General features: G+C 46.0%; 1 protein-coding gene across 1 annotated transcript in view; it reads right to left on the reverse strand.

The window, feature by feature from the left end:
• The window catches only part of ARL6 (ADP ribosylation factor like GTPase 6), a 156,881-nt gene that overhangs the window by 112,472 nt on the left and 19,380 nt on the right, over positions 1-25,029 (reverse strand). Inside the window, exons 3-5 of the mRNA XM_063956284.1 lie at positions 21,242-21,303; positions 12,695-12,763; positions 8,515-8,609 (exon numbers count right to left, since the gene is read on the reverse strand). Of these exons, the coding sequence (XP_063812354.1) occupies positions 8,515-8,609; positions 12,695-12,763; positions 21,242-21,303 (226 nt within the window). The remainder of the gene's footprint in view (positions 1-8,514; positions 8,610-12,694; positions 12,764-21,241; positions 21,304-25,029) is intronic.

Raw genomic sequence — 25,029 nt, forward strand, 5'->3', positions numbered from 1 at the left:
CCTTCCTGGCTTTGACCAGGGTAGGAATGACCTCTTCCGGAATGCCTTTTTCCCTTAGGATCCGGCGTTCAACCGCCATGCCGTCAAACGCAGCCGCGGTAAGTCTTGGAACAGACATGGTACTTGCTGAAGCAAGTCCCTTCTTAGCGGCAGAGGCCATGAGTCCTCTGTGAGCATCTCTTGAAGTTCCGGGTACCAAGTCCTTCTTGGCCAATCCGGAGCCACGAGTATAGTTCTTACTCCTCTACGTCTTATAATTCTCAGTACCTTTGGTATGAGAAACAGAGGAGGGAACACATACACCGACTGGTACACCCACGGTGTTACCAGAACGTCCACAGCTATTGCCTGAGGGTCGGAGTAGCACTATCGGCGCAATACCTGTCCAGTTTTTTGTTCAGGCGGGACGCCATCATGTCCACCTTTGGTCTTTCCCAACGGTTCACAATCATGTGGAAGACTTCCCGATGAAGTCCCCACTCTCCCGGGTGGAGGTCGTGCTGAGGAAGTCTGCTTCCCAGTTGTCCACTCCCGGAATGAACACTGCTGACAGTGCTAACACATGATTTTCCGCCCAGCGAAGAATCCTTGCAGTTTCTGCCATTGCCCTCCTGCTTCTTGTGCCGCCCAGTCTGTTTACGTGGGCGACTGCCGTGATGTTGTCCCACTGGATCAATACCGGCTGACCTTGAAGCAGAGGTCTTGCTAAGCTTAGAGCATTGTAAATTGCTCTTAGCTCCAGTATATTTATGTGGAGAGAAGTCTCCAGACTTGATCACACTCCCTGGAAATTTTTTCCTTGTGTGACTGCTCCCCAGCCTTTCAGGCTGGCATCCGTGGTCACCAGGACCCAGTCCTGAATGCCGAATCTGTGGCCCTTTAGTAGATGAGCACTCTGCAGCCACCACAGAAGAGACACCCTTGTCCTTGGAGACAGGGTTATCCGCTGATGCATCTGAAGATGCGATCCGGACCATTTTTCCAGCAGATCCCACTGAAAAGTTCTTGCGTGAAATCTGCCGAATGGAATCGCTTCGTAAGAAGCCACCATTTTTCCCAGGACCCTTGTGCAATGATGCACTGACACTTTTCCTGGTTTTAGGAGGTTCCTGACTAGCTCGGATAACTCCCTGGCTTTCTCCTCCGGGAGAAACACCTTTTTCTGGACTGTGTCCAGAATCATCCCTAGGAACAGCAGACGTGTCGTCGGAGACAGCTGCGATTTTGGAATATTTAGAATCCACCCGTGCTGTCGTAGAACTACTTGAGATAGTGCTACTCCGACCTCCAACTGTTCTCTGGACCTTGCCCTTATCAGGAGATCGTCCAAGTAAGGGATAATTAAGACGCCTTTTCTTTGAAGAAGAATCATCATTTCGGCCATTACCTTGGTAAAGACCCGGGGTGCCGTGGACAATCCAAACGGCAGCGTCTGAAACTGATAGTGACAGTTTTGTACCACGAACCTGAGGTACCCTTGGTAAGAAGGGCAAATTGGGACATGGAGGTAAGCATCCTTGATGTCCAGGGACACCATATAGTCCCCTTCTTCCTGGTTCGCTATCACTGCTCTGAGTGACTCCATCTTGATTTGAACCTTTGTATGTAAGTGTTCAAATATTTCAGATTTAGAATAGGTCTCACCGAGCCGTCTGGCTTCAGTACCACAATATAGTGTGGAATAATACCCCTTTCCTTGTTGTAGGAGGGGTACTTTGATTATCACCTGCTGGGAATACAGCTTGTGAATTGTTTCCAATACTGCCTCCCTGTCGGAGGGAGACGTTGGTAAAGCAGACTTCAGGAAACTGCGAGGGGGAGACGTCTCGAACTTCCAATCTGTACCCCTGGGATACTACTTGTAGGATCCAGGGGTCCACTTGCGAGTGAGCCCACTGCGCGCTGAAACTCTTGAGACGACCCCCCACCGCAGCTGAGTCCGCTTGTACGGCCCCAGCGTCATGCTGAGGACTTGACAAAAGCGGTGGAGGGCTTCTGTTCCTGGGAATGGGCTGCCTGCTGCAGTCTTCTTCCCTTTCCTCTATCCCTGGGCAGATATGACTGGCCTTTTGCCTGCTTGCCCTTATGGGGACGAAAGGACTGAGGCTGAAAAGACGGTGTCTTTTTCTGCTGAGATGTGACTTGGGGTAAAAAAGGTGGATTTTCCAGCTGTTGCCGTGGCCACCAGGTCCGATGGACCGACCCCAAATAACTCCTCCCCTTTATACGGCAATACTTCCATGTGCCGTTTGGAATCTGCATCACCTGACCACTGTCGTGTCCATAAACATCTTCTGGCAGATATGGACATCGCACTTACTCTTGATGCCAGAGTGCAAATATCCCTTTGTGCATCTCGCATATATAGAAATGCATCTATAGTCAATAAAATACTGTCCCTGTCAAGGGTATCAATATTTTCAGTCAGGGAATCCGACCAAGCCACCCAAGCGCTGCACACCCAGGCTGAGGCGATCGCTGGTCGCAGTATAACACCAGTATGTGTGTATATACTTTTTAGGATATTTTCCAGCCTCCTATCAGCTGGCTCCTTGAGGGCGGCCGTATCTGGAGACGGTAACGCCACTTGTTTTGATAAGCGTGTGAGCGCCTTATCCACCCTAAGGGGTGTTTCCCAACGCGCCCTAACTTCTGGCGGGAAAGGGTATAACGCCAATAATTTTCTATCGGGGAAAACCCACGCATCATCACACACTTCATTTAATTTATCTGATTCAGGAAAAACTACAGGTATTTTTTTCACACCCCACATAATACCCTCTTTTGTGGTACTTGTAGTATCAGAAATATGTAACACCTCCTTCATTGCCCTTAACATGTAACGTGTGGCCCAAATGGAAAATACGTTTGTTTCTTCACCGTCGACACTGGAGTCAGTGTCCGTGTCTGTGTCGACCGACTGAGGTAAATGGGCGTTTTAAAGCCCCTGACGGTGTTTGAGACGCCTGGACAGGTACTAATTGGTTTGCCGGCCGTCTCATGTCGTCAACCGACCTTGCAGCGTGTTGACATTATCACGTAATTCCCTAAATAAGCCATCCATTCCGGTGTCGACTCCCTAGAGAGTGACATCACCATTACAGGCAATTGCTCCGCCTCCTCACCAACATCGTCCTCATACATGTCGACACACACGTACCGACACACAGCACACACACAGGGAATGCTCTGATAGAGGACAGGACCCCACTAGCCCTTTGGGGAGACAGAGGGAGAGTTTGCCAGCACACACCAAAACGCTATAATTATACAGGGACAACCTTTATATAAGTGTTTTTCCCTTATAGCATCTTAATATATATAATCATATCGCCAAATAAGTGCCTACCCTCTCTGTTTTAACCCTGTTTCTGTAGTGCAGTGCAGGGGAGAGCCTGGGAGCCTTCCCACCAGCATTTCTGTGAGGGAAAATGGCGCTGTGTGCTGAGGAGAATAGGCTCCGCCCCTTTTTCGGCGGGCTTCTTCTCCCGTTTTTCTGAGACCTGGCAGGGGTTAAATACATCCATATAGCCCCAGGGGCTATATGTGATGTATCTTTTAGCCAGTATAGGTATTTCATTGCTGCCCAGGGCGCCCCCCCCAGCGCCCTGCACCCTCAGTGACCGCTGGTGTGAAGTGTGCTGACAACAATGGCGCACAGCTGCAGTGCTGTGCGCTACCTCATGAAGACTGAAAAGTCTTCTGCCGCCGGTTTCTGGACCTCTTCACTCTTCGGCATCTGCAAGGGGGTCGGCGGCGCGGCTCTGGGACCGGACTCCATGGCTGGGCCTGTGTTCGATCCCTCTGGAGCTAATGGTGTCCAGTAGCCTAAGAAGCCAATCCATTCTGCACGCAGGTGAGTTCACTTCTTCTCCCCTAAGTCCCTCGTAGCAGTGAGCCTGTTGCCAGCAGGACTCACTGAAAAACTTTTACTCTAAGCAGCTCTTTAGGAGAGCCACCTAGATTGCACCCTTCTCGGCCGGGCACAAAAACCTAACTGAGGCTTGGAGGAGGGTCATAGGGGGAGGAGCCAGTGCACACCACCTGATCCTAAAGCTTTTACTTTTGTGCCCTGTCTCCTGCGGAGCCGCTAATCCCCCCATGGTCCTGACGGAGTCCCCAGCATCCACTTAGGACGTCAGAGAAACCTCATTATTACTGTATTGGATTGCTACTGGTCAGGACAAGCGCTGACAAGAGTGTTCTTTGATATAAAGCAACGAAACGTAGAAACATTTTTTTGAAAAGTGTTTTATGCTCGTTTGGAAATATTGTATTTAAAAAAAAACACATTTTGTTGTTCTAACAAACAGATTAACAAATATTGAACAAAATATAAAGGAAATTCTATATACATATTAAGAACCTCTGAAACATTCTAGTAAGAGGCTTTATTTGCAGAGGAGATTATGGGTAGGCAGCGGAGACCATAATGTTCTGCAATATGGAAGGCGTTACTTTTATGCTGTGGTGGGTACCTATATTGCGGTGTAAATGCAAATCAGTGATATAGAGGAGAGTATGGTACAGGTGTGAGAGGAACTGCTAGATTTAGTAATTGCAGTGTGTAATGGGTAGATTCAAGGCATTTCCAAATTAACCATCTGCAAATTGTTCAGTTTCATGCTAAAGGCATTCAGGTGGAACTTTTTGGAGGTCATTAATCAAGCTTTTGTCATCATTGGCTCCTGCAGCTGTTTTTATGTTGCTGTTCTCTCAGGTGCACTAGCATATGTTCTAAGAGCCTCAATCCGCATTCTCCCTCATACATCGGGCTTTCCTAGAAGCTCTCACTCTGAGCAGAAGCATCCGGGTGTGGTAGAGGAAGCAACAGACAATACAGAACCTTCCAGTTCTATGTACTGCTCTGTCTTCTCAGCGAAGAGGACAATCTCACTTTCATTTGACTCAGTCAAGCTCCTCAATGTTCTCTAAAGTTCTGAAAGGGAAAACATTTAGCAAATAAATTTTAAAAGTTATTTAGAGTTGGACTCAATTGTGAGATGCAACAGACAGATTTGATTGATCGATCGATCGATCAATGGATGAAGACTGTCAGTAATTTAATTTCAACAATTCAGGGAATAACCCTTTTATCAAGGCCATCAATTACAAGGTGTTATTCTCTGAAACGGTGACTTAAAACTACAACAGCCTTCTGCGCTTTACTGCTTGATATGGTCTCTCTGAGGAATGGCACCAGTTCAAGCTGTTGTTTACTCATGTCGAAATTGACTGTTATATATATATATATATCTTTATATATACACACACACACACAAACAAACACACGCGCGCACACACAGACACACACACACACACACACACACACACACACACACACACTGGACAAAATAATATGGAGTGTGGAAAGACAAGTGGTATAAGTTCAACAACGTAGGAAGTGAACATGTGACACTAAAATATTGGATGATCATTGTGAATATCTCAGGTATTGATAAAATGAGCATTTGTTGAGATATTGATTCATTTTCAGGTGGAAACCTGAGTGGGAAAGGGGAGCCATTGTGTTTGGCCGAGATCATGGCCATAGCCTGGAGAAGGTGGCGGCGTTTGTTGGTGTGCCCTTGAAGACAGTGAGTAGTATCCGTCTACAGTGGAAGAAGCATGGACCCCAAGAATCTCGGCGACGGAACAGTGGGCGAAAGGCTTGGATTGGTTTGCAGAGCACCAGACTGACATGCCACATCTCACGTGGTTCTCCAATTCGCCAGATCTGGGACTTTGGGACTGTTTGGCAGGGACCGGCATTGTACTGTTGGAGCAGTTCCTGACGCGTTTGGAACAGACTGGTGGTTGCTAGGCGACCTAAATGCCTGCAGTCCCGATTTGTTACGATCGAATTTTAGCCACTGTACCGCGGCTGAGATTTTTGGTGTCCACGTAGCCAGAGATGCCTGGTGTGAGTGAGCGGACAGATGCCGTTCAACTCAATTTGCGCCGGTAGTCTTTTTGCAGAAAATGCGTCTTACTTGCATCGCTATGCGAATAAGATGCACAAGCAGACTCTGCTGAATAAAATTATATGAGGCATGCCTATATTCTGTGTGTGAGGCATGCCTATATTATTCTGTGTGTGTGACTGCTGCTGTAATTGCATACAAAATGCTACGTTACAGTGTTTTCTCGGAAAACACTGTAACATAGCATGTCATATGCAGTTACTGCGACGGTCGCACACAGAATATAGGCATGCCACATATCATTTTAATTAGCATAGGCTGTTTTGCGAATAAGACACATTTTAATGGAAAAAGTCTCACATAAAGACGGTCGGTGCTACAAAGTCACGCCACGGCATGGTGTGACTAGAAGGGCTGTTTAATGTGCAGGGAGGCTAGATGTAAGTGGACACATCTATATTCTGGATGGCGGTGAGATCCCTTTTGAAGCAATCCCTCAAATTTCTCTATGGAGTATTCACAATGTGCTCTAAAATAAACAAATAAAATTGGAACTAAATAAAATAATAAATATAAAACATAACACCACATTTGTTTTTGTTTTAATGTTTATTAAAAAAAAGTTTTTGTTTCTTTAGGACAGTTTTCCCCAACCTCATTCAATTGATTATTGCGCCTGATCTCCCTGCTCAAGCTAAAACAAAAATTTTGTGACCTAAGTGTATTGTAATAAATAGCTTTTTAAGCCTGTTAGCTAGTGTAAACCAGACAAAGGCCAAAAAAGAATATATATTCCCATGGTTACTTTTATATAAATCACACTAATCCCAGCAAATTATCCTGGAATGTATTCATCGAAGTCTCATGAGGACAACGAAACTAAATGTGTACATTTAATAAGAGTCTTATGCACTTATAGGAACACAATTAGTGATTTATCTTCTCTGGTTTCGTTTTACATTTTTATGCTCGGTTTTCTATTTTTCAGCCAAAAGTGGCCTTTGGGAGTCACAGATTTATATAGATCTCAAATACATTTCCAATACTTGTAATGTTAATAGTAATCCCTTGCCTGGAATAGCTGATTTAGCTATACCCAGCTAAGCAATGGACCTGCCACCAAGGAGTAAAAAAAAGGTGATTCCTGTGACAACAGGTTAATACCCTGATGCCACCGCAGGGTACAAATATTACCGAGCTAATTATACAAAAAAAACATTAACAATTAAATAATGATATTGTTACCTTGCTGTTCCTGCTTCTCTCCGGACATAAATCCAGTTTGGTGCAGTCATCTCTTCTTGTAGCCGTCACTGAAGCCAGGGAGGAGATGGTCTTACAGCTCTAAATGCTCCTCCGACGCCTGCACCGGTGTCCGGATGGTAGGTCGACAGTCAATAGGACTACCACTTTTGGTCGACATGTGTAAAAGGTCGACACAGTAAAAAGGTTGACACTGGAACTTTTTAAATACTGTATCATCCCCGTGGATTACGATTGGGAATAGTAACCTGTGCCGAGTGCAGTGGTAGTGGAGCGAGGCACTAACTAGGGTTCCTGGTCATGTTATGGAAAAAATGACACCAAACACATAAAAAAAAATAATAATCTCATGTCAACCTTTTCATGTGTCAACCTTTTATTGGTGGCTGACCGACCCCCCCCCCCCCGTGTCGACCAATAGTGCTCGACCTATTGACTGTCAACCTTAACCATGTCGACCCGTTGATCCATAAACGCCTGGTGCTGCCATGTAATTTGCTGTCATGCTTATCTCGTTTCTCAATGCTCTCGCTGCTCCTCCACCGGCACGCTACAGTGAGTACACAGGAAGCGGCAACAGGGACAATGTATCTAGATGAATGGATGGTGGATGCTTTGGGCTAACCGGCTGTTCCCATAGAATTTTTTACATTTTTAATTTGCAGCAAAAGTTTGTGAACACTGCGCGGGATGTTGAAATGATTGACTTCTTGTCAAAACACCTTAACGTACACACGTCCAAATGTATGTATTATTTGTAGGAACTATCCATACCATAACATGTTTTAAATGAACACCTGTGCAAACGATGTTTTAAATTAGGAAAAAGTATCACATTATACCAATAAAAGGAAAGATATTCATGTTAAAGTTTCTTTTTAGGCAAACATCCTATTTATTATAATTTTTTTAATGAAAAGCAATAATTATACTAAACAATATAAATAAATCAAAATAACAAAAACAAAACAACCAATTAAAATAGAGAAGTGTGAAAAGCACAATTAAATCTGTGGAACAACGCACCTGTTCCGTACTAGAAATAGTGCGACGAGGTGCTAGACTCTCTAAACGTCGCTGCTTGTATCTACAGAAACAGAACGGTCTCCGCTGGGCCAGCTCTGAGCTGGGATGTACCACAGTCACAGCTGAAGAGACCGAAATTAAAATCAGTCAAGAAAGACTGTAGGTATTTGAACCGCTGACATATATCATTTGAGCTGAGTGCTCTTCAGTAGCAGCTGTCAGCAGCGCTGACAAGACGAGTTTCTGGGAAATGTCTGATGAGAATAAAGGGGCTGGTTGGGGGGGCACAAAGCAATCTTACCTGCGTGATTTAAAAGGGTCTCCAGTTCTTCTTTGGCCACAACCATTCTGAGCTTGTCACTACTGTCAATGACAAAAATAATAGCCTGGCCTTCTCTGCAGCACGGGAAGACAGGAAACAGATTTATTGTCAGAGGTATCATTTACAGCAGGAGCGGGTAGACAGCAAAGCAGGCTTTATGGTTTCATTCTTATTAACCATCTCACTCTAAACAGTTATTTTAGCAAACTGGCTTGTACATTATCGCATTACGGCATCAATATATTGGTAGCAACAGGCTGCAGGCTGGCTACTTTCATAACATTCTCAGAAGCCCCAGGTGATTGCTAGAGGGCTCACATTTCACAGCAGGAGTTGCGTTATTCATTTTACAGATGTGTCCTCGTACATCTAGACTCAATACACCTTGATTCGCAAGAGAACTGCGCAGAGCAGTATAACGTCTTTTTTTGCAACAGTGTATCACAATACATTGTGACAAAACTGCTTCACGAGACAGCACTGATACATTTGATTTGCAACATCAAAGCATAACTGCACTTGGCGTAACAAAAAATCGTAGAACTTTGTATAGAGATTCAGACTCAGTGGTACACAGATATTCAGTCTTGTGAAGCAGTTTTGTTACATTTCATTTCAATGAAGACACACAATCAAAAGACGCTCTGCGTAAGCAGAGTTGCATGGGACCTGATGTGCTGAGAAGGGATATTTGGTGCGCAATAGTGTTGACACATCTGTAATACACCATAGTCAAATTTATAATCATTTTATTAAGTTATGCTTTGGAGTACTTATTTTAATTTGACTTTTGCTTTTGTAAATGTGAGAAAGGAAACCTGCATGGCGAGTAATAATCCTTTTACACCGCTTTTCCGGGTCCAGCCCAGGTCACTGAACGCAGGTGGGAAGTTGTGCCACAGTTGCTTGAAACCCGTTCACACCGCTGGCTGAACATGGGATATTGCCGGGGCATACCTCTGTCAGTGCTTGGAGACGACATCATCTCCAAGCGCTGGGAATGCAGTAGTGAACAGGACCTAGATTACCTATTCACACTTGAGGTCCTTCCTGGACTAACCCGGGTAGCTATCTGGGTTGGGTTCAGTATGGTTTACTGACGTGCACAATACCGACGGTCATAATCCCGACAGCCAAAATACTGATACGGTTGCAATACTAATGCAGGTTGAGTATCTCATATCCAAATATTCCGAAATACGGAATTTTCTGAGTGAGATAGTGAAACCTTTGTTTTCTGATGGCTCAATGTGCACAAACTTTGTTTAATACACAAAATTATAAAAAATATTGTATTACATGACCTTCAGGCTGTGTGTATAAGGTGTATATGAAACATAAATGAATTGTGTGAATGTAGACACTTTGTTTAATGCACAAAGTTATAAAAAATATTGGCTAAATTGACCTTCAGGCTGTGTTTATAAGGTGTATACAGTATGTAACATAAATGCATTCTGTGCTTAGACTTGGGTCCCATCACCATGACATCTCATTATGGTATGCAATTATCCCAAAATACGGAAAAATCCGATATCCAAAATTCTTCTGGTCCCAAGCATTTTGGATATGGGATACTCAACCTGCATTATGCCGACATGTTCAAAATGCCGACATGAGGTTTTGTGTCAGTGGACATAGGTCGACACAGATACCATGTAAGTGTACCGCGTCCCCTCGCATGGCTCACTGCACTGGGCACACCATTATATTTACTTGCCAAGTCCACTTGGATGTTAAATTAAAGTATGAACAAGTCTGTTTTTGGGCAAAAAGCCCTTAAAAATGCATGTCGGCATTTTGAACATGTCTGTATAATGAATGTCGGTATTTTAACAGTGTCTGTATTTTTACTGTCTGTCAATGGCTGTCGGGATCATGACCGTCAGTATTGTGTCCGTCTGTAAATCAACTGCTACCCCCTGGGTTAGATTTCCGGGTCACTGCACCCGGGATAACCCTTTCACACTGTGGGGGTAATAAAGCAGCCAGTATTTACCCTGCACAGAAACAATATAACCCACCAAAATCTAACTCTCTCTGCACATGTTATATCTGCCCCAACCTCCCCCCCCCCCCCTCCCCTTCAGTGCAACATGGTTTTGCTCATTAGCTAACAAATTTGCTGCTGCGATCAACTCTGAATTTTTACACTGCAATTTAGGTTTCAGTTTGAAGACACCCCACCCAAATCGAACTCTCTCTGCACATGTTATATCTGCCTGCCCCCCCCCCCTGCACTGCACATGGTTTTGCTCAACTGCTAACAAATTTGCTGCTACGATCAACTCTGAATTACCCCCTGTGCTACTACCTGGGATCCTACGGGGTATTATTTATCGCTTCCTGCGACAGTGTGTGCAATTGGGGTACATATGAGTAAGGGCAGTTTTTATACTTGTTAGGTCCCCCACAGGGTACACTGTGGGTGGTGTTTTGTAAGTCAGTGTCTGGCATGATGTAAGTTTGTACCATCTTAGTAAATGTTTTATATTTTTGTCACTATTACTTTCAAAAAAATATTTAAACAAGTATTCACACAACTAATTTGTTCTGTTCCCATCAATAAATTATTATAGCAAGACACCCTCTGTACAGTTCACTGACAACACCTGGCTTGCAGGACCCTTCATACGAAAAAGAGGCAGCTGATCCTATATATTTTCCAAATGTCTATTCATGTTGCTGTTTGACGTTTGAGTCTTTAAGTGGCATTTTCGGGTAAAGTAAACAAGATCAAATATTTAACCTTCAAAACCAGGAGCTGAGAGAGACAGTATTATGATGCCAGACAGAGCTCATCCCCACTAGACAGTCAGGGAGGATCTCCACCTTATAGCAGATAGATCAGATGGCTATAAATCACTTCCATACCCTGGGATATGCTAGATCTGACACTTATGGACAATGCAACGGTGAGCGCTGAGCTGCGTGGCAATTAATGGTTGAAAGACAAGTAACTATATGTGGCATTAAGTATGTGAATAAAATATTATTTCAAGCTTTCTACCCATAACAGTGATGCTAACCAAATCATATAATGGACTATTATCGAGAACATAGGCAGAGATTCATGTGGTGTAACTCAATACAGCACAGGAGGGGATGCAAATCTGTCAGGTAAATAACCATTCATGCTAATCTGACCCATATAATAGCTTAGTTCACATCCTGAGAAGAACGTTACTGTGCACTTGTCACATGCACACAACGGCAGCCATTTTGTGGACCGCTCCAATATTCAGGAGAGTACTACTGTCAGTTCACTATGAACTAAATAAAAATATTAAAAGGAATGCACCCTGTCAATTTAGTAAGAACCCTGGTGTCACTACTACAGAGTAAACGGACATGATGCATTGTTATGAATAATGAAAGCCAACAAAATGGCTGCCTCCAGTTCGTGTGTAGATGACAATTCTGTCTGGATTTATGGAAAGGATCGAATTCATGTTATAGAACAAAAAGAGATAGGTACAATTTACAACAAAATAGCATTTTGTTACATACAGTCACTAGCAGAGTGCATCTAAAATTGCCAGCAATATAGAGATCTTCTCTGAGTGGGTATTTATGCGGGGTTGGGTATGAAATCCCAGCAGTCAGAATCCTGGCAGTTAGGATGACAACATCGGCATCCTGATGCTCAAAAGCACGGTGGATCCTGGCAATTTCTAAAAACCGTTGTAGAAATTCATCGGCAATTGCCGTAGCCAGGTTTGGGTATGATACAGAGGTATCCTCATATACCTACCCTCAATACACATTCGTCGCCAGACGCCCAGCGCAACCGAGACGCTCTGAGAGGTGTGGTACAACAACTTTTTCTTTAAATGTATACACCACTTACTGTGTACCAGAGAAGCTGGACTGCGACTAGAACCGCACAGGAATTAGTTATAGACACACACAAACTCACAAATGAAGCACAACGGAACTTGGGTCTGATTAAAATCCATGGACGCTGAATCCTAACACAGATTTAGACTCCTTTGCGCACAGATGTTCAAATGTCGCACGTCAACTAGATCAGTGCAGTGTAGCAACGTAGTTTGTCGCATCCAGATGTTTGATTTGTGTGACGAAGACGACCACTTTTAAAGCAAAAGTTGCTTGGTGCAGCAGAAATATATAGGGGGATGGGAGAGAGGTCACTTACTTGTAATAGTGCTCCCAGAGATTCCTGTACCGCCCCTGTCCCGACATATCAAAAACCGTGAATGACAAGCTGAAACATAAAAAAATAAGATGAAACTATAAAAATAAGATGAAAATACTGTAACCTACAGTTAGCATATGACATAAATAAGTACAACAGCAATACCCTACTTATGGGCATATCCAATTAGGCGCTGGGTATACTGCGCGGGTAAAAATGCTTCATGTTTCATGCTCTGAACTATTATTCGCAACCCTCGTGCAATGCAAATAACCCTTAAGGGACCTACACATTGGCCGATCTGCCGTCGAGCTGCCCGACGGCGGATACGGCCCACGGGCGACCCAGCGGCGGGGGGGGGGCCGTGACGGGGGGAGTGAAGTTTCTTCACTCCCCCCGTCACCCGGCTCCGTAGCAGTGCAGGCAAAAAATAAGAATTTACTTACCGATAATTCTATTTCTCGTAGTCCGTAGTAGATGCTGGGAACTCCGTAAGGACCATGGGGAATAGCGGCTCCGCAGGAGACTGGGCACAAAAGTAAAGCTTTAGGACTACCTGGTGTGCACTGGCTCCTCCCCCTATGACCCTCCTCCAAGCCTCAGTTAGGATACTGTGCCCGGACGAGCGTACACAATAAGGAAGGATTTATGAATCCCGGGTAAGACTCATACCAGCCACACCAATCACACCGTACAACCTGTGATCTGAACCCAGTTAACAGCATGATAACAGAGGAGCCTCTGGATAGATGGCTCACAACAACAATAACCCGATTTAGTTAACAATAACTATGTACAAGTATTGCAGACAATCCGCACTTGGGATGGGCGCCCAGCATCCACTACGGACTACGAGAAATAGAATTATCGGTAAGTAAATTCTTATTTTCTCTGACGTCCTAGTGGATGCTGGGAACTCCGTAAGGACCATGGGGATTATACCAAAGCTCCCAAACGGGCGGGAGAGTGCGGATGACTCTGCAGCACCGAATGAGAGAACTCCAGGTCCTCCTCAGCCAGGGTATCAAATTTGTAGAATTTAGCAAACGTGTTTGCCCCTGACCAAATAGCTGCTCGGCAAAGTTGTAAAGCCGAAACCCCTCGGGCAGCCGCCCAAGATGAGCCCACCTTCCTTGTGGAATGGGCTTTTACAGATTTTGGCTGTGGCAGGCCTGCCACAGAATGTGCAAGCTGAATTGTATTACAAATCCAACGAGCAATAGTCTGCTTAGAAGCAGGAGCACCCAGCTTGTTGGGTGCATACAGGATAAACAGCGAGTCAGATTTTCTGACTCCAGCCGTCCTGGAAACATATATTTTCAGGGCCCTGACTATGTCCAACAACTTGGAGTCCTCCAAGTCACTAGTAGCCGCAGGTACCACAATAGGTTGGTCCAGATGAAACGCTGAAACCACCTTAGGGAGAAAATGAGGACGAGTCCTCAATTCCGCCCTGTCTGAATGGAAGATCAGATAAGGGCTTTTACAGGATAAAGCCGCCAATTCTGACACGCGCCTGGCCTAGGCCAGGGCCAACAGCATGACCACTTTCCATGTGAGATATTTGAACTCCACAGATTCAAGTGGTTCAAACCATTGTGACTTTAGGAACCCCAAAACTACATTGAGATCCCAAGGTGCCACTGGAGGCACAAAAGGAGGCTGTATATGCAGTACCCCTTTTACAAATGTCTGAACTTCAGGAACTGAAGCTAGTTCTTTCTGGAAGAAAATTGACAGGGCCGAAATTTGAACCTTAATGGACCCCAATTTTAGGCCCATAGACACTCCTGTTTGCAGGAAATGCAGGAATCGACCTAGTTGAAATTCCTCCATCGGGGCCTTACTGGCCTCGCACCACGCAACATATTTTCGCCTAATGCGGTGATAATGCTTTGCGGTTACATCCTTCCTGGCTTTGATCAGGGTAGGGATGACTTCATCCGGAAATGCCTTTTTCCTTCAGGATCCGGCGTTCAACCGCCCTGCCGTCAAACGCAGCCGCGGTAAGTCTTGGAATATATAGGGTCCTTGATGGAGCAGGTCCCTTCTTAGAGGTAGAGGCCACGGGTCCTCCGTGAGCATCTCTTGAAGTTCCGGGTACCAAGTCCTTCTTGGCCAATCCGGAGCCACGAGTATAGTTCTTACTCCCCTCCGTCTTATAATTCTCAATACTTTTGGTAAGAGAGGAAGAGGAGGGAACCCATACACTGACTGGTACACCCACGGTGTTACCAGAGCGTCCACAGCTATTGCCTGAGGGTCCCTTGACCTGGCGCAATACCTGTCCAATTTTTTGTTTAGGTGGGACGCCATCATGTCCACCTTTGGTTTTTCCCAACGGTTTACAATCATGTGGAAGACTTCTGCTGAGGAAGTCTGTTTCCCAGTTGTCCACTCCCGGAATGAACACTGCTGACAATGCCATCACATGATTTTCCGCCCAGCGAAAAATCCTTGCAGCTTCTCTACGTGGGCGACTGCCGTGATGTTATCCGACTGGATCAGCACCGGCTGACCTTGAAGCAGAGGTCTTGCTTGGCTTAGGGCATTGTAAATGGCCCTTAGCTCCAAGATATTTATGTGAAGTGATGTCTCCAGGCTTGACCACAAGCCCTGGAAATTTCTTCCCTGTGTGACTGCTCCCCAGCCTCGCAGGCTGGCATCCGTGGTCACCAGGACCCAGTCCTGAATGCCGAATCTGCGCCCTCTAGAAGATGAGCACTCTGCAACCACCACAGGAGAGACACCCTTGTCTTTGGTGACAGGGTTAACCGCTGATGCATCTGAAGATGCGATCCGGACCACTTTTCCAGCAGGTCCCACTGGAAAGTTCTTGCGTGGAATCTGCCGAATGGAATTGCTTCGTAGGAAGCCACCATTTTTCCCAGGACCCTTGTGCACTGCTGCACTGACACTTGGCCTGGTTTTAGGAGGTTTCTGACTAGTTCGGATAACTCCCTGGCTTTCTCCTCCTGGAGAAACACCTTTTTCTGGACTGTGTCCAGGATCATCCTTAGGAATAGAAGACGTGTCGTCGGGATCAGCTGCGATTTTGGAATATTAAGAATCCAACCGTGCTGCCGCAACACTACTTGAGATAGTGCTACCCCGACTACCAACCGTTCCCTGGATCTTGCCCTTATCCGGAGATCGTCCAAGTAAGGGATAATTAAAACTCCCTTCCTTCGAAGGAATATCATCATTTCGGCCATTACTTTGGTAAAGACCCGGGGTGCCGTGGACAAACCAAACGGCAGCGTCTGAAACTGATAGTGACAGTTCTGTACCACAAACCTGAGGTACCCTTGGTGAGAAGGGTAAATTGGGACATGGAGATAAGCATCCTTGATGTCCAGAGACACCATATAATCCCCTTCTTCCAGGTTTGCCATCACCGCTCTGAGTGACTCCATCTTGAATTTGAACCTTTGTATGTAAGTGTTCAAGGATTTCAGATTTAAATTAGGTCTCACCGAGCCGTCCGGCTTCGGTACCACAAACAGCGTGGAATAATACCCCTTTTCCTGTTGTAGGAGGGGTACCTTGATTATCACCTGCTGGGAATACAGCTTGTGAATGGCTTCCCATACCGCCTCCCTGTCGGAGGGAGACGTCGGTAAAGCAGACTTTAGGAAAACGGCGAAGGGGAGACGTCTCGAATTCCAATTTGTACCCCTGAGATACCACCTGAAGGATCCAGGGGTCCCCTGTGAGTGAGCCCACTGCACGCTGAAATTTTTGAGACGGGCCCCCACCGTGCCCGAGTCCGCTTGTAAAGCCCCAGCGTCATGCTGAGGACTTGGCAGAAAACGGGAGAGGGCTTCTGCTTATGGGGCCCAAAGGACTGCGCCTGATAATACGGCGTCTTCTTATGTTGAGAGGCTACCTGGGGTAAAAATGTGGATTTTCCAGCCGTTGCCGTGGCCACCAGGTCTGTTAGACCTACCCCAAATAACTCCTCCCTTTTATAAGGCGATACTTCCATATGCCTTTTGGAATCAGCATCACCTGACCACTGTCTTGTCCATAACCCTCTTCTGGCAGAAATGGACAGCGCACTTACTCTTGATGCCAGTCGGCAAATATCCCTCTGTGCATCACGCATATATAGAAATGCATCTTTTAAATGCTCTATAGTCAGTAATATACTGTCCCTATCTAGGGTATCAATATTGTCAGTCAGGGAATCCGACCAAGCCACCCCAGCACTGTACATCCAGGCTGAGGCGATTGCTGGTCGCAGTATCACACCCGTGTGAGTGTATATACATTTTAGGATATTTTACTGCTTTCTGTCAGCAGGTTCCTTAAGGGCGGCCGTATCCGGGGACGGTAGTGCCACCTGTTTAGACAAGCGTGTGAGCGCTTTATTCACCCTAGGGGGTGTTTCCCAACGTGCCCTATCCTCTGGCGGGAAGGGGTATGATGCTAATAACTTTTTAGGAATTAACAGTTTTTATCGGGGGAAACCCACGCATCATCACACACTTCATTTAATTCCTCAGATGCAGGAAAAACTACAGGCAGTTTTTTCTCACCCAACATAATACCCTTTTTAGTGGTACTGGTATTATCAGAAATGTGTAAAAACATTTTCCATAGCCTCAATCATGTAACGTGTGGCCCTACTGGAAGTCACATTCGTCTCTTAATCGTCGACACTGGAGTCAGTATCCGTGTCGGCGTCTGTATCTGCCATCTGCGGTAACGGGCGTTTTAGAGCCCCTGATGGCTTTTGAGACACCTGGACAGGCACAGGCTGAGTCGCCGGCTGTCTCATGTCATCAATCTTTTGTAAAGAGCTGACTCACATAATTCCTTCCATAAGCTCATCCACTCAGATGTCGACTCCCTAGGGGGTGACATCTCTGTTACAGGCAATTGCTCCGCCTCCACCTCATTTTCCTCCTCATACATGTCGACACAACGTACCGACACACAGCACACACACAGGGAATGCTCTGATAGAGGACAGGACCCCACTAGCCCTTTGGGGAGACAGAGGGAGAGTATGCCAGCACACACCAGAGCGCTATATATATATATACAGGGATAACCTTATATAAGTGTTTTTCCCCTTATAGCTGCTGTATTGTTATACTGCGCCTAATTAGTGCCCCCCTCTCTTTTTTAACCCCTTTCTGTAGTGTAGTAACTGCAGGGGAGAGCCAGGGAGCTTCCCTCCAACGGAGCTGTGAGAGAAAATGGCGCCAGTGTGCTGAGGAGATAGGCTCCGCCCCCTTCTCGGCGGCCTTTTCTCCCGTTTTTCTGTGAAATCTGGCAGGGGTTAAAATTCATCCATATAGCCCTGGGGGCTATATGTGATGTATTTTCGCCAGCCAAGGTGTTTTTATTGCTGCTCAGGGCGCCCCCCCCTAGCGCCCTGCACCCTCAGTGACCGAAGTGTGAAGTGTGCTGAGGAGCAATGGCGCACAGCTGCAGTGCTGTGCGCTACCTTGGTGAAGACAGGATGTCTTCTGACGCCGATTTTCCGGACCTCTTCTTGCTTCTGGCTCTGTAAGGGGGCCGGCGGCGCGGCTCTGGGACCGGACTCCGAGGCTGGGCCTGTGTTCGGTCCCTCTGGAGCTAATGGTGTCCAGTAGCCTAAGAAGCCCAATCCACTCTGCACGCAGGTGAGTTCGCTTCTTCTCCCCTTAGTCCCTCGATGCAGTGAGCCTGTTGCCAGCAGGTCTCACTGAAAATAAAAAACCTAAAACTAAACTTTCACTAAGAAGAGCCCCTAGTGTGCACCCTTCTCGGCCGGGCACAAAAATCTAACTGAGGCTTGGAGGAGGGTCATAGGGGGAGGAGCCAGTGCACACCAGGTAGTCCTAAAGCTTTACTTTTGTGCCCAGTCTCCTGCGGAGCCGCTATTCCCCATGGTCCTTACGGAGTTCCCAGCATCCACTAGGACGTCAGAGAAATATGGACGAGATCGTCCATATTGGCCTGCATGCACAGCCGACGGGGCACCAGCGATGAACGAGCGCGGGCCGCGCATCGTTCATCGCTGGTGCCCCCACACTCAAAGATATGAACGGTATCTTGTTCATTAATGAACAAGATCGTTCATATCTTTGAGTGATGTCGGCCAGTGTGTAGGGCCTATTAGATTCAGCCTAAAATGAGGCAGAATATATGGGTTTCCCAGTGCGCTGAATCCAAGAGGGTGTAATGCGGACTTTCCTCGCAGCTCCTGAGGCTACGAGGAAAAAAACACCCCCGAGGCTTAACGTACGGGGGATACAAGATGTACAGATACAAGATGTCGGCTCGGACCAAACTGAATAGGCCAGAGCTGACAATTAGTTGGTAATTGGATATGCTCCTAATATATTGGGAGGGATCCAGAAATATACTGTCACATAATGCTGGTCTTCCTTAAACTGATTACGTACAGATCAAACTAGTTTAAAATCCACCATTCTTTCCAATACTGATTTTCACGTAATTTTTACAATTTATATCTCTCTTCACTCCATGCATCAGTGTTATTACCCAAACGAGGTGTGATATTAGGCCACAAGACTAGAACGAGGTGTATACTTACCACTTGCGGTGGCTCGACAGCAACCAAGAATTGCTGAAGCTTTTTTACCATTACACAAATTCCCTTTGGAACTGATTATTTGATGCTATCAAAATCGCCCAGTTTAATCATCTGCTAAAATAAAATGTTCAGACGGAGGGAATTAATGTATTATAGTTGCAAATGTAAGGCTTGTTACAGCGCAGCAATGAAACCGCTTTAAGTCTCTGATGGCAAAATTAAAAATAAACTTTCCAAGATATGGAGGTCAGTGGGATTAATTATGTTTTATATCCTGATCATTATTCTTGTGCCTTTTTCAGATGCCCTGTCCTGATCAAACATTACTTTTAAAAAGAGGTTTAGATAAGACGTGTAATAAACAGCGCAACGATGGTCGCACAGATTCCTAATTCTTTTTTAGTAGATGGTTTTAAAGTTTTATTGTTAAGTGCGGTTGTACATTAATACCTTGTTAAGGCAGCTGCGTTTCCATCTTCACTTTATTGCTAAAATACTTAACAGTCTAAAAAGACTTTTTATTGCAAGTGAAGACCCACTGAGAGCTAGAAATGTTGTATAAATCTGGCTGTAAATTAATAATTAACAACACGTGGAACAGCAATGCATCACCTGGGAGGCAATTCATTTTGCTGGCATAATTTGTGGATATTGCTTGTTAACGAGCCTCTCCTATTACATTAAGGGCATTGCCACAACAAATCACCTAGGTCAGGGTTTCCCAAACTCTGTCCTCAAGGCACCCTAAAGGTCCAGATTGTAGTGTTAATCATGCTTGCGAACACATGGTATAATCAAATTGGCTGAGGAACTAATTAAGTCATCTGTGCTTTAACTTCGATAACTTTAAAACCTGGAATGTCAGGGTACCTTGAGGACCAGGGTTGGGAACCACTGACCAAGGACCTATCAGGTCCCCACAGTTTCCTCAGGACCTCCACTGAATACACAGTGGGGGCAGATGTATTAAGGGATAAAGAAGTGATAAGTGTAAGGTGATAACGCACCAGCCAATCATTACAGATTTGAAAAAAATGACAGTTAGGAGCTGATTGGCTGGTGCGTTATCACCTTCCACTTAATACTGCTTTATCCCTTCTCCAGGCTTAATACATCTGCCCCAGTGTATCCCAACTCCAGTCCTCAGGGAACCCTAACTGCATGTTTTCTATACTCCATGCTTCAGCACAGGTGTAATCATTACTGACTGACATGCTCTACAAAACTGCTAATTAGTTCACTTGCCATTCTGCGAGGAAACCTTAAAAACCACTGTTTGGGTTCCCAGAGTATATGAGTTGGGAAACACTGGCATACATACATATACACATACATACTGTATATTCCATTGTTCAAAAGTTGTCATATAGGGTGACCATAATAACCCTTTAATCTGGGACACATATCATTTACACAGGTTCTGTGTCTGGCTAAACTGTAGCCTGAATTTCACTCTAGTTTTAGCCAGCCACAGAACCTGTGTAAATCATATGTGTCCCAGATTAAAGGGATATTATGGTTACCCTATTCATATGAAGGTTTATGCCAGAGTTTCCCAAACTCAGTCCTCAAGGCACCCCAACAGTCCAGGTTTTAAGGATATCCTTGCTTGTGCACAGATGGTATAATCAAACGGATTTACAACCTGGACTGTTAGTGAGCCTTGAGGACCATGGGGCAGATGTATTAACCTGGAGAAGGCATAAGGAAGTGATAAACCAGTGATAAACCCAAGGTGATAAATGCACCAGCCAATCAGCTCCAATATGTAAATTAACAGTTAGGTGCTCATTGGCTGATGCATTTATCACTGGTTTATCACTTCCTTATGCCATCTCCAGGTTAATACATCTGCCCCCATGTTTGAGAACCACCGGTTTATGCTTGTATAAAACAGACACATAAAACACATCCACTGGTTCCACACCGGCCAGTAATTATGAAGGACTTGTTTGGTGCTATGGATATAGAGTCGACGGTTTCTGGTACAGTACCTGGATGTCTTGAATTTCTCAATGCTGAATCCAATCGTTGGGACTATATCCTGGCTCTGAGCCTTGAACATAAAAGAAAAAGCAGAGGTAAGAATTTCTTTCTTCTTGCTTTGCATATAACTCTGGGCTTGGTAGCACAATTTAGGCGGATGAAGCAGATAAAGAAGCATTACTGCATATCACCACCTAAAATAGCACTAGCGCTGTCACTCTCCATGAAATACCACATAATGAATAAAATGTATGTGCAGGCAAATACTGACAATTATATCCTACATTGGAGAATGTGGCTACTGTAGGTAATGGTCAATAAAATCTCCAGAATTAAGAGTATCTCCTATGCATGATGTAGAGTTGTACGTAGGCTTGTTTGCATGCAAGTACAGGCATAGGCAAATGCAGGGGGGATCCAGTTGCCCGGAAACCCCCCTCCTCTTGGCAAGTGGCTCAAATTATGACAACACTAGCACTGGTATATAATACGGTTACATGCAGTTTAAGTGAGAGAGCAGAGCTGCTGCACATGCCCAGTGGTAGCAGCTTCATCTACCAAGTTTGCTTTATGGGTGTATAGGAGTCCTCAATCAGTGCACTGGACCAGAGAGCAGCTACCAGGAAGAAGAGACAGGAGCCTTACCATGAGGTGGGAGAATGTGTGCTTAGAAAGTGCAGTACTGGTTCTATTATGTTTGTGTATTTATTATGGTATGTTTAACCTTTTCCTGACCACTTATTTATATTATTTAAATAGATTTGATACAGCCTGTACTATAGACAAACTATAGTGTTAAATATTAATACTGTATTCCATACAGTATCCAGCATATAAAACCCCCCACAAAACATTGTTTACATTAATGTCCAGGGTAGTTACTGGGTTCTTCGACCACTCCCCCAGACTCCCGCACTTGCTACAATGATCTGCAGAGTAGGAGATTGTGGACTGCATTTGGAAACCCCCTTCCAGAAATCATGCATTTGCCACTGACAGGTGATGCAGTGTCATACAGATGTGTCCCCATACATCCAGACTCAATACGCCATGCAGTGCAAGATGCCTGGTATGAGTGAGCCGCCAGGTCCCGTGCAACTCTGCTAACGTCGGGCATCTTTTTTTGTTGAAAATGTTTTAAAGTTGCAACACGATGCTGCTAGGACGCACCAGGAGACTGCGGATTAACTGATATATGACACTTGTATATTGTGTGTGACTGTCTGACTGAGACTGTATAGGGAGCAGGACGGAACTTATATTGGAAAAAAAACTACGGCTGTTACACTGTAGCACTTTGTGTACAGATTCAGAAACTAAGTTACGTAGAGATATACAGGTGTCATATCAAATGAATCAACACAGCCTCCTAGTGCATTAGTCGTGTTGCTACTAAAATGCATTTTTTGTCCGAGAGGGGATGTTTGGGGTGACTGCAGCAATGCTCTATGAGGACACATCTGTATGTACCTCAATCTCTACACTTATCTCTACATTTAGGACTGAACACGTGGTTCCATGAGGATGTCTCAACAGAACAAAGTGAAGCAGGACACAAAATGTGGCTACACCTCTTTCCAGGCATATATTTTGCACGGGATGCATTCAACATCCCGGCTGTCAGGATCCCGGCGCTCAGCATACCGTCGCCGGGATCCCGACTGCCAGGTTACCGACGCCTATTCTCCCACTTGGGGTGTCCACGACACCCCTGGAGGGAGAATAAATTGCGTGCCGGCAGCATGGTGAGTGCAGCGAGCCCGCAAGGGGCTCTTTTGCGCTTGCCCCACTGCTGGCATTCTGGGGCCCGGCCACCGGTATATTGATACCAACCCATTTTGCACCTAGGACAGGCTGGTGTAAAATGATGGGGACTAGTAAGAAAGCAAGAGTACATAGAATTGGGCGGGCGCACTGGATGATGCATACATCTCTCCATACAGGCATATATACGCCCAATGCCCATTTACCTCTTGCATATCAGTGTAAGTACTTGTACTATGTAACAGTTCTCCCACATGGCACAGTACGCCGGACCTACAGGTGGAGCCAAATGACCCGTGTTCCCCTTTCACTTCTGCCTATATACATTTCATGGGGGGAATTACATGTTCATGCACTGTGCTAGTTCTAGCTCCAGGAAGTGTAGGAATATAGGCACTGTGCTAGTCCCTGGCACCAGGTACTTGGTGGATACAGGTGAATGCAGCCCCGGCATGCTAACGTTCAGGATGCCAGTCGTCGGTATTACAGTGCCGGCATGTTACTCCATGTTGGGATTCTGCCTGCCGGCATCCTGAACGTAAGCTTGCCGGGGCTCGTTAGGATCAGGCCGCAGGTGTGGGGGTTATAGATATAGGCTATGGTGGGGGGGTATGGGTTAGGATTAGGAAGTGGGGGTGGTGTTAAGCTGCAGGGAAGGGTGGGTGTTAGGCATTACCGGGGAGGGTGAGGTTAGGCACTACCGGGGAGGGTTAGGGTTAGGCTGCAGGGTGGGGTGGTGGTGGTGGTGGGGAAACGGTTGGGGGGGGGGGGGGGGGGGGTGTTAACCTACTTACCTTCCAGGTGTTGGGATCCAGTGTGTCGGGATGCCGCTGTCTGTATTCTGACCGTCGGCATCCCAAGCGCCGGGGTTCCTGATACCATCCCGATACTGGTACAGTGTATGTTTTTGCTCCAATTTGGTACCTACTAGTACTGTGCAAGTTGATGGATACAGCGTTTGTGCTAGTTTCTGGCTTCAGGAACTTGGTGGATAAAGTCTGTGCTAGATCCTGGCTCCGGATACTTGGTGGATACAGCGTTTGTGCTAGCTCTTAGCTCCAGGTACTTGGCGGATACAGTCTCTTTCTTATTTCTTTCTGCAGTTATTTCATCCATGTAAGTACCGTGCTTGTTCTTGGCACTGGGTAGTTGGTACATTCAAGCACCGTGCCAGTTCCTACCTCCGTGTAGTTGGTAGATTCAAGCACTGTGCCAGTTCCCGGCTACGGGTAGTTGGCAGATGCAGGCAGATGGTTGGTGGATATGGATACTATGCGTTCATGGCTCCGGGTAGTTGGTGGATACAGGCTCTGTACTAGTTCCCTGGCTCCGGATAGTTGGTGAATGCAAGCATTGTACCATTTCCTGGCTCCAGGTAAGTATGGATACTGGTACTGTGCTACTTCCTGGCTCTGGGTAGATGGTAGACAGGTACCGTGCTAGCTCCTGGCTTCGGGTAGTTGGTGGATACAGGCTCTGTGCTAGATCCTGGCTCCGGGTAGTTGGTGGTGCTAGTTCCTGGCTTCGGGTAGTTGGTGGATACAGGCTCTGTGCTAGATCCTGGCTCCAGGTAGTTGGTGGTGTTAGTTCCTGGCTTCGGGTAGTTGGCGGATACAGGCTCTGTGCTAGATCCTGGCTCCAGGTAGTTGGTGGTGTTCGTTCCTGGCTTCGGGTAGTTGGCGGATACAGGCTCTGTGCTAGATCCTGGCTCCGGGTAGTTGGTGGTGTTCGTTCCTGGCTTCGGGTAGTTGGCAGATACAGGCTCTGTGCTAGATCCTGGCTCCGGGTAGTTGGTGGTGTTCGTTCCTGGCTTCGGGTAGTTGGCAGATACAGGCTCTGTGCTAGTTCCTGGCTTCGGGTAGTTGGCGGATACAGGCTCTGTGCTAGTTCCTGGCTCCGGGTAGTTGGTGGGGGATCTGGTCTTTAGGTCAACAGTAAGTAGGTTGACAATGTTTTGGTCGACAGTAAGTAGGTCGACAGGGTTTCTAGGTCGACAGGGTCTTTAGATCGACATGTTCTAGGTCGACAGGAC

Source organism: Pseudophryne corroboree, chromosome 2 (genome assembly GCF_028390025.1).
Source record: "Pseudophryne corroboree isolate aPseCor3 chromosome 2, aPseCor3.hap2, whole genome shotgun sequence".
Classification (NCBI taxonomy): domain Eukaryota; kingdom Metazoa; phylum Chordata; class Amphibia; order Anura; family Myobatrachidae; genus Pseudophryne; species Pseudophryne corroboree.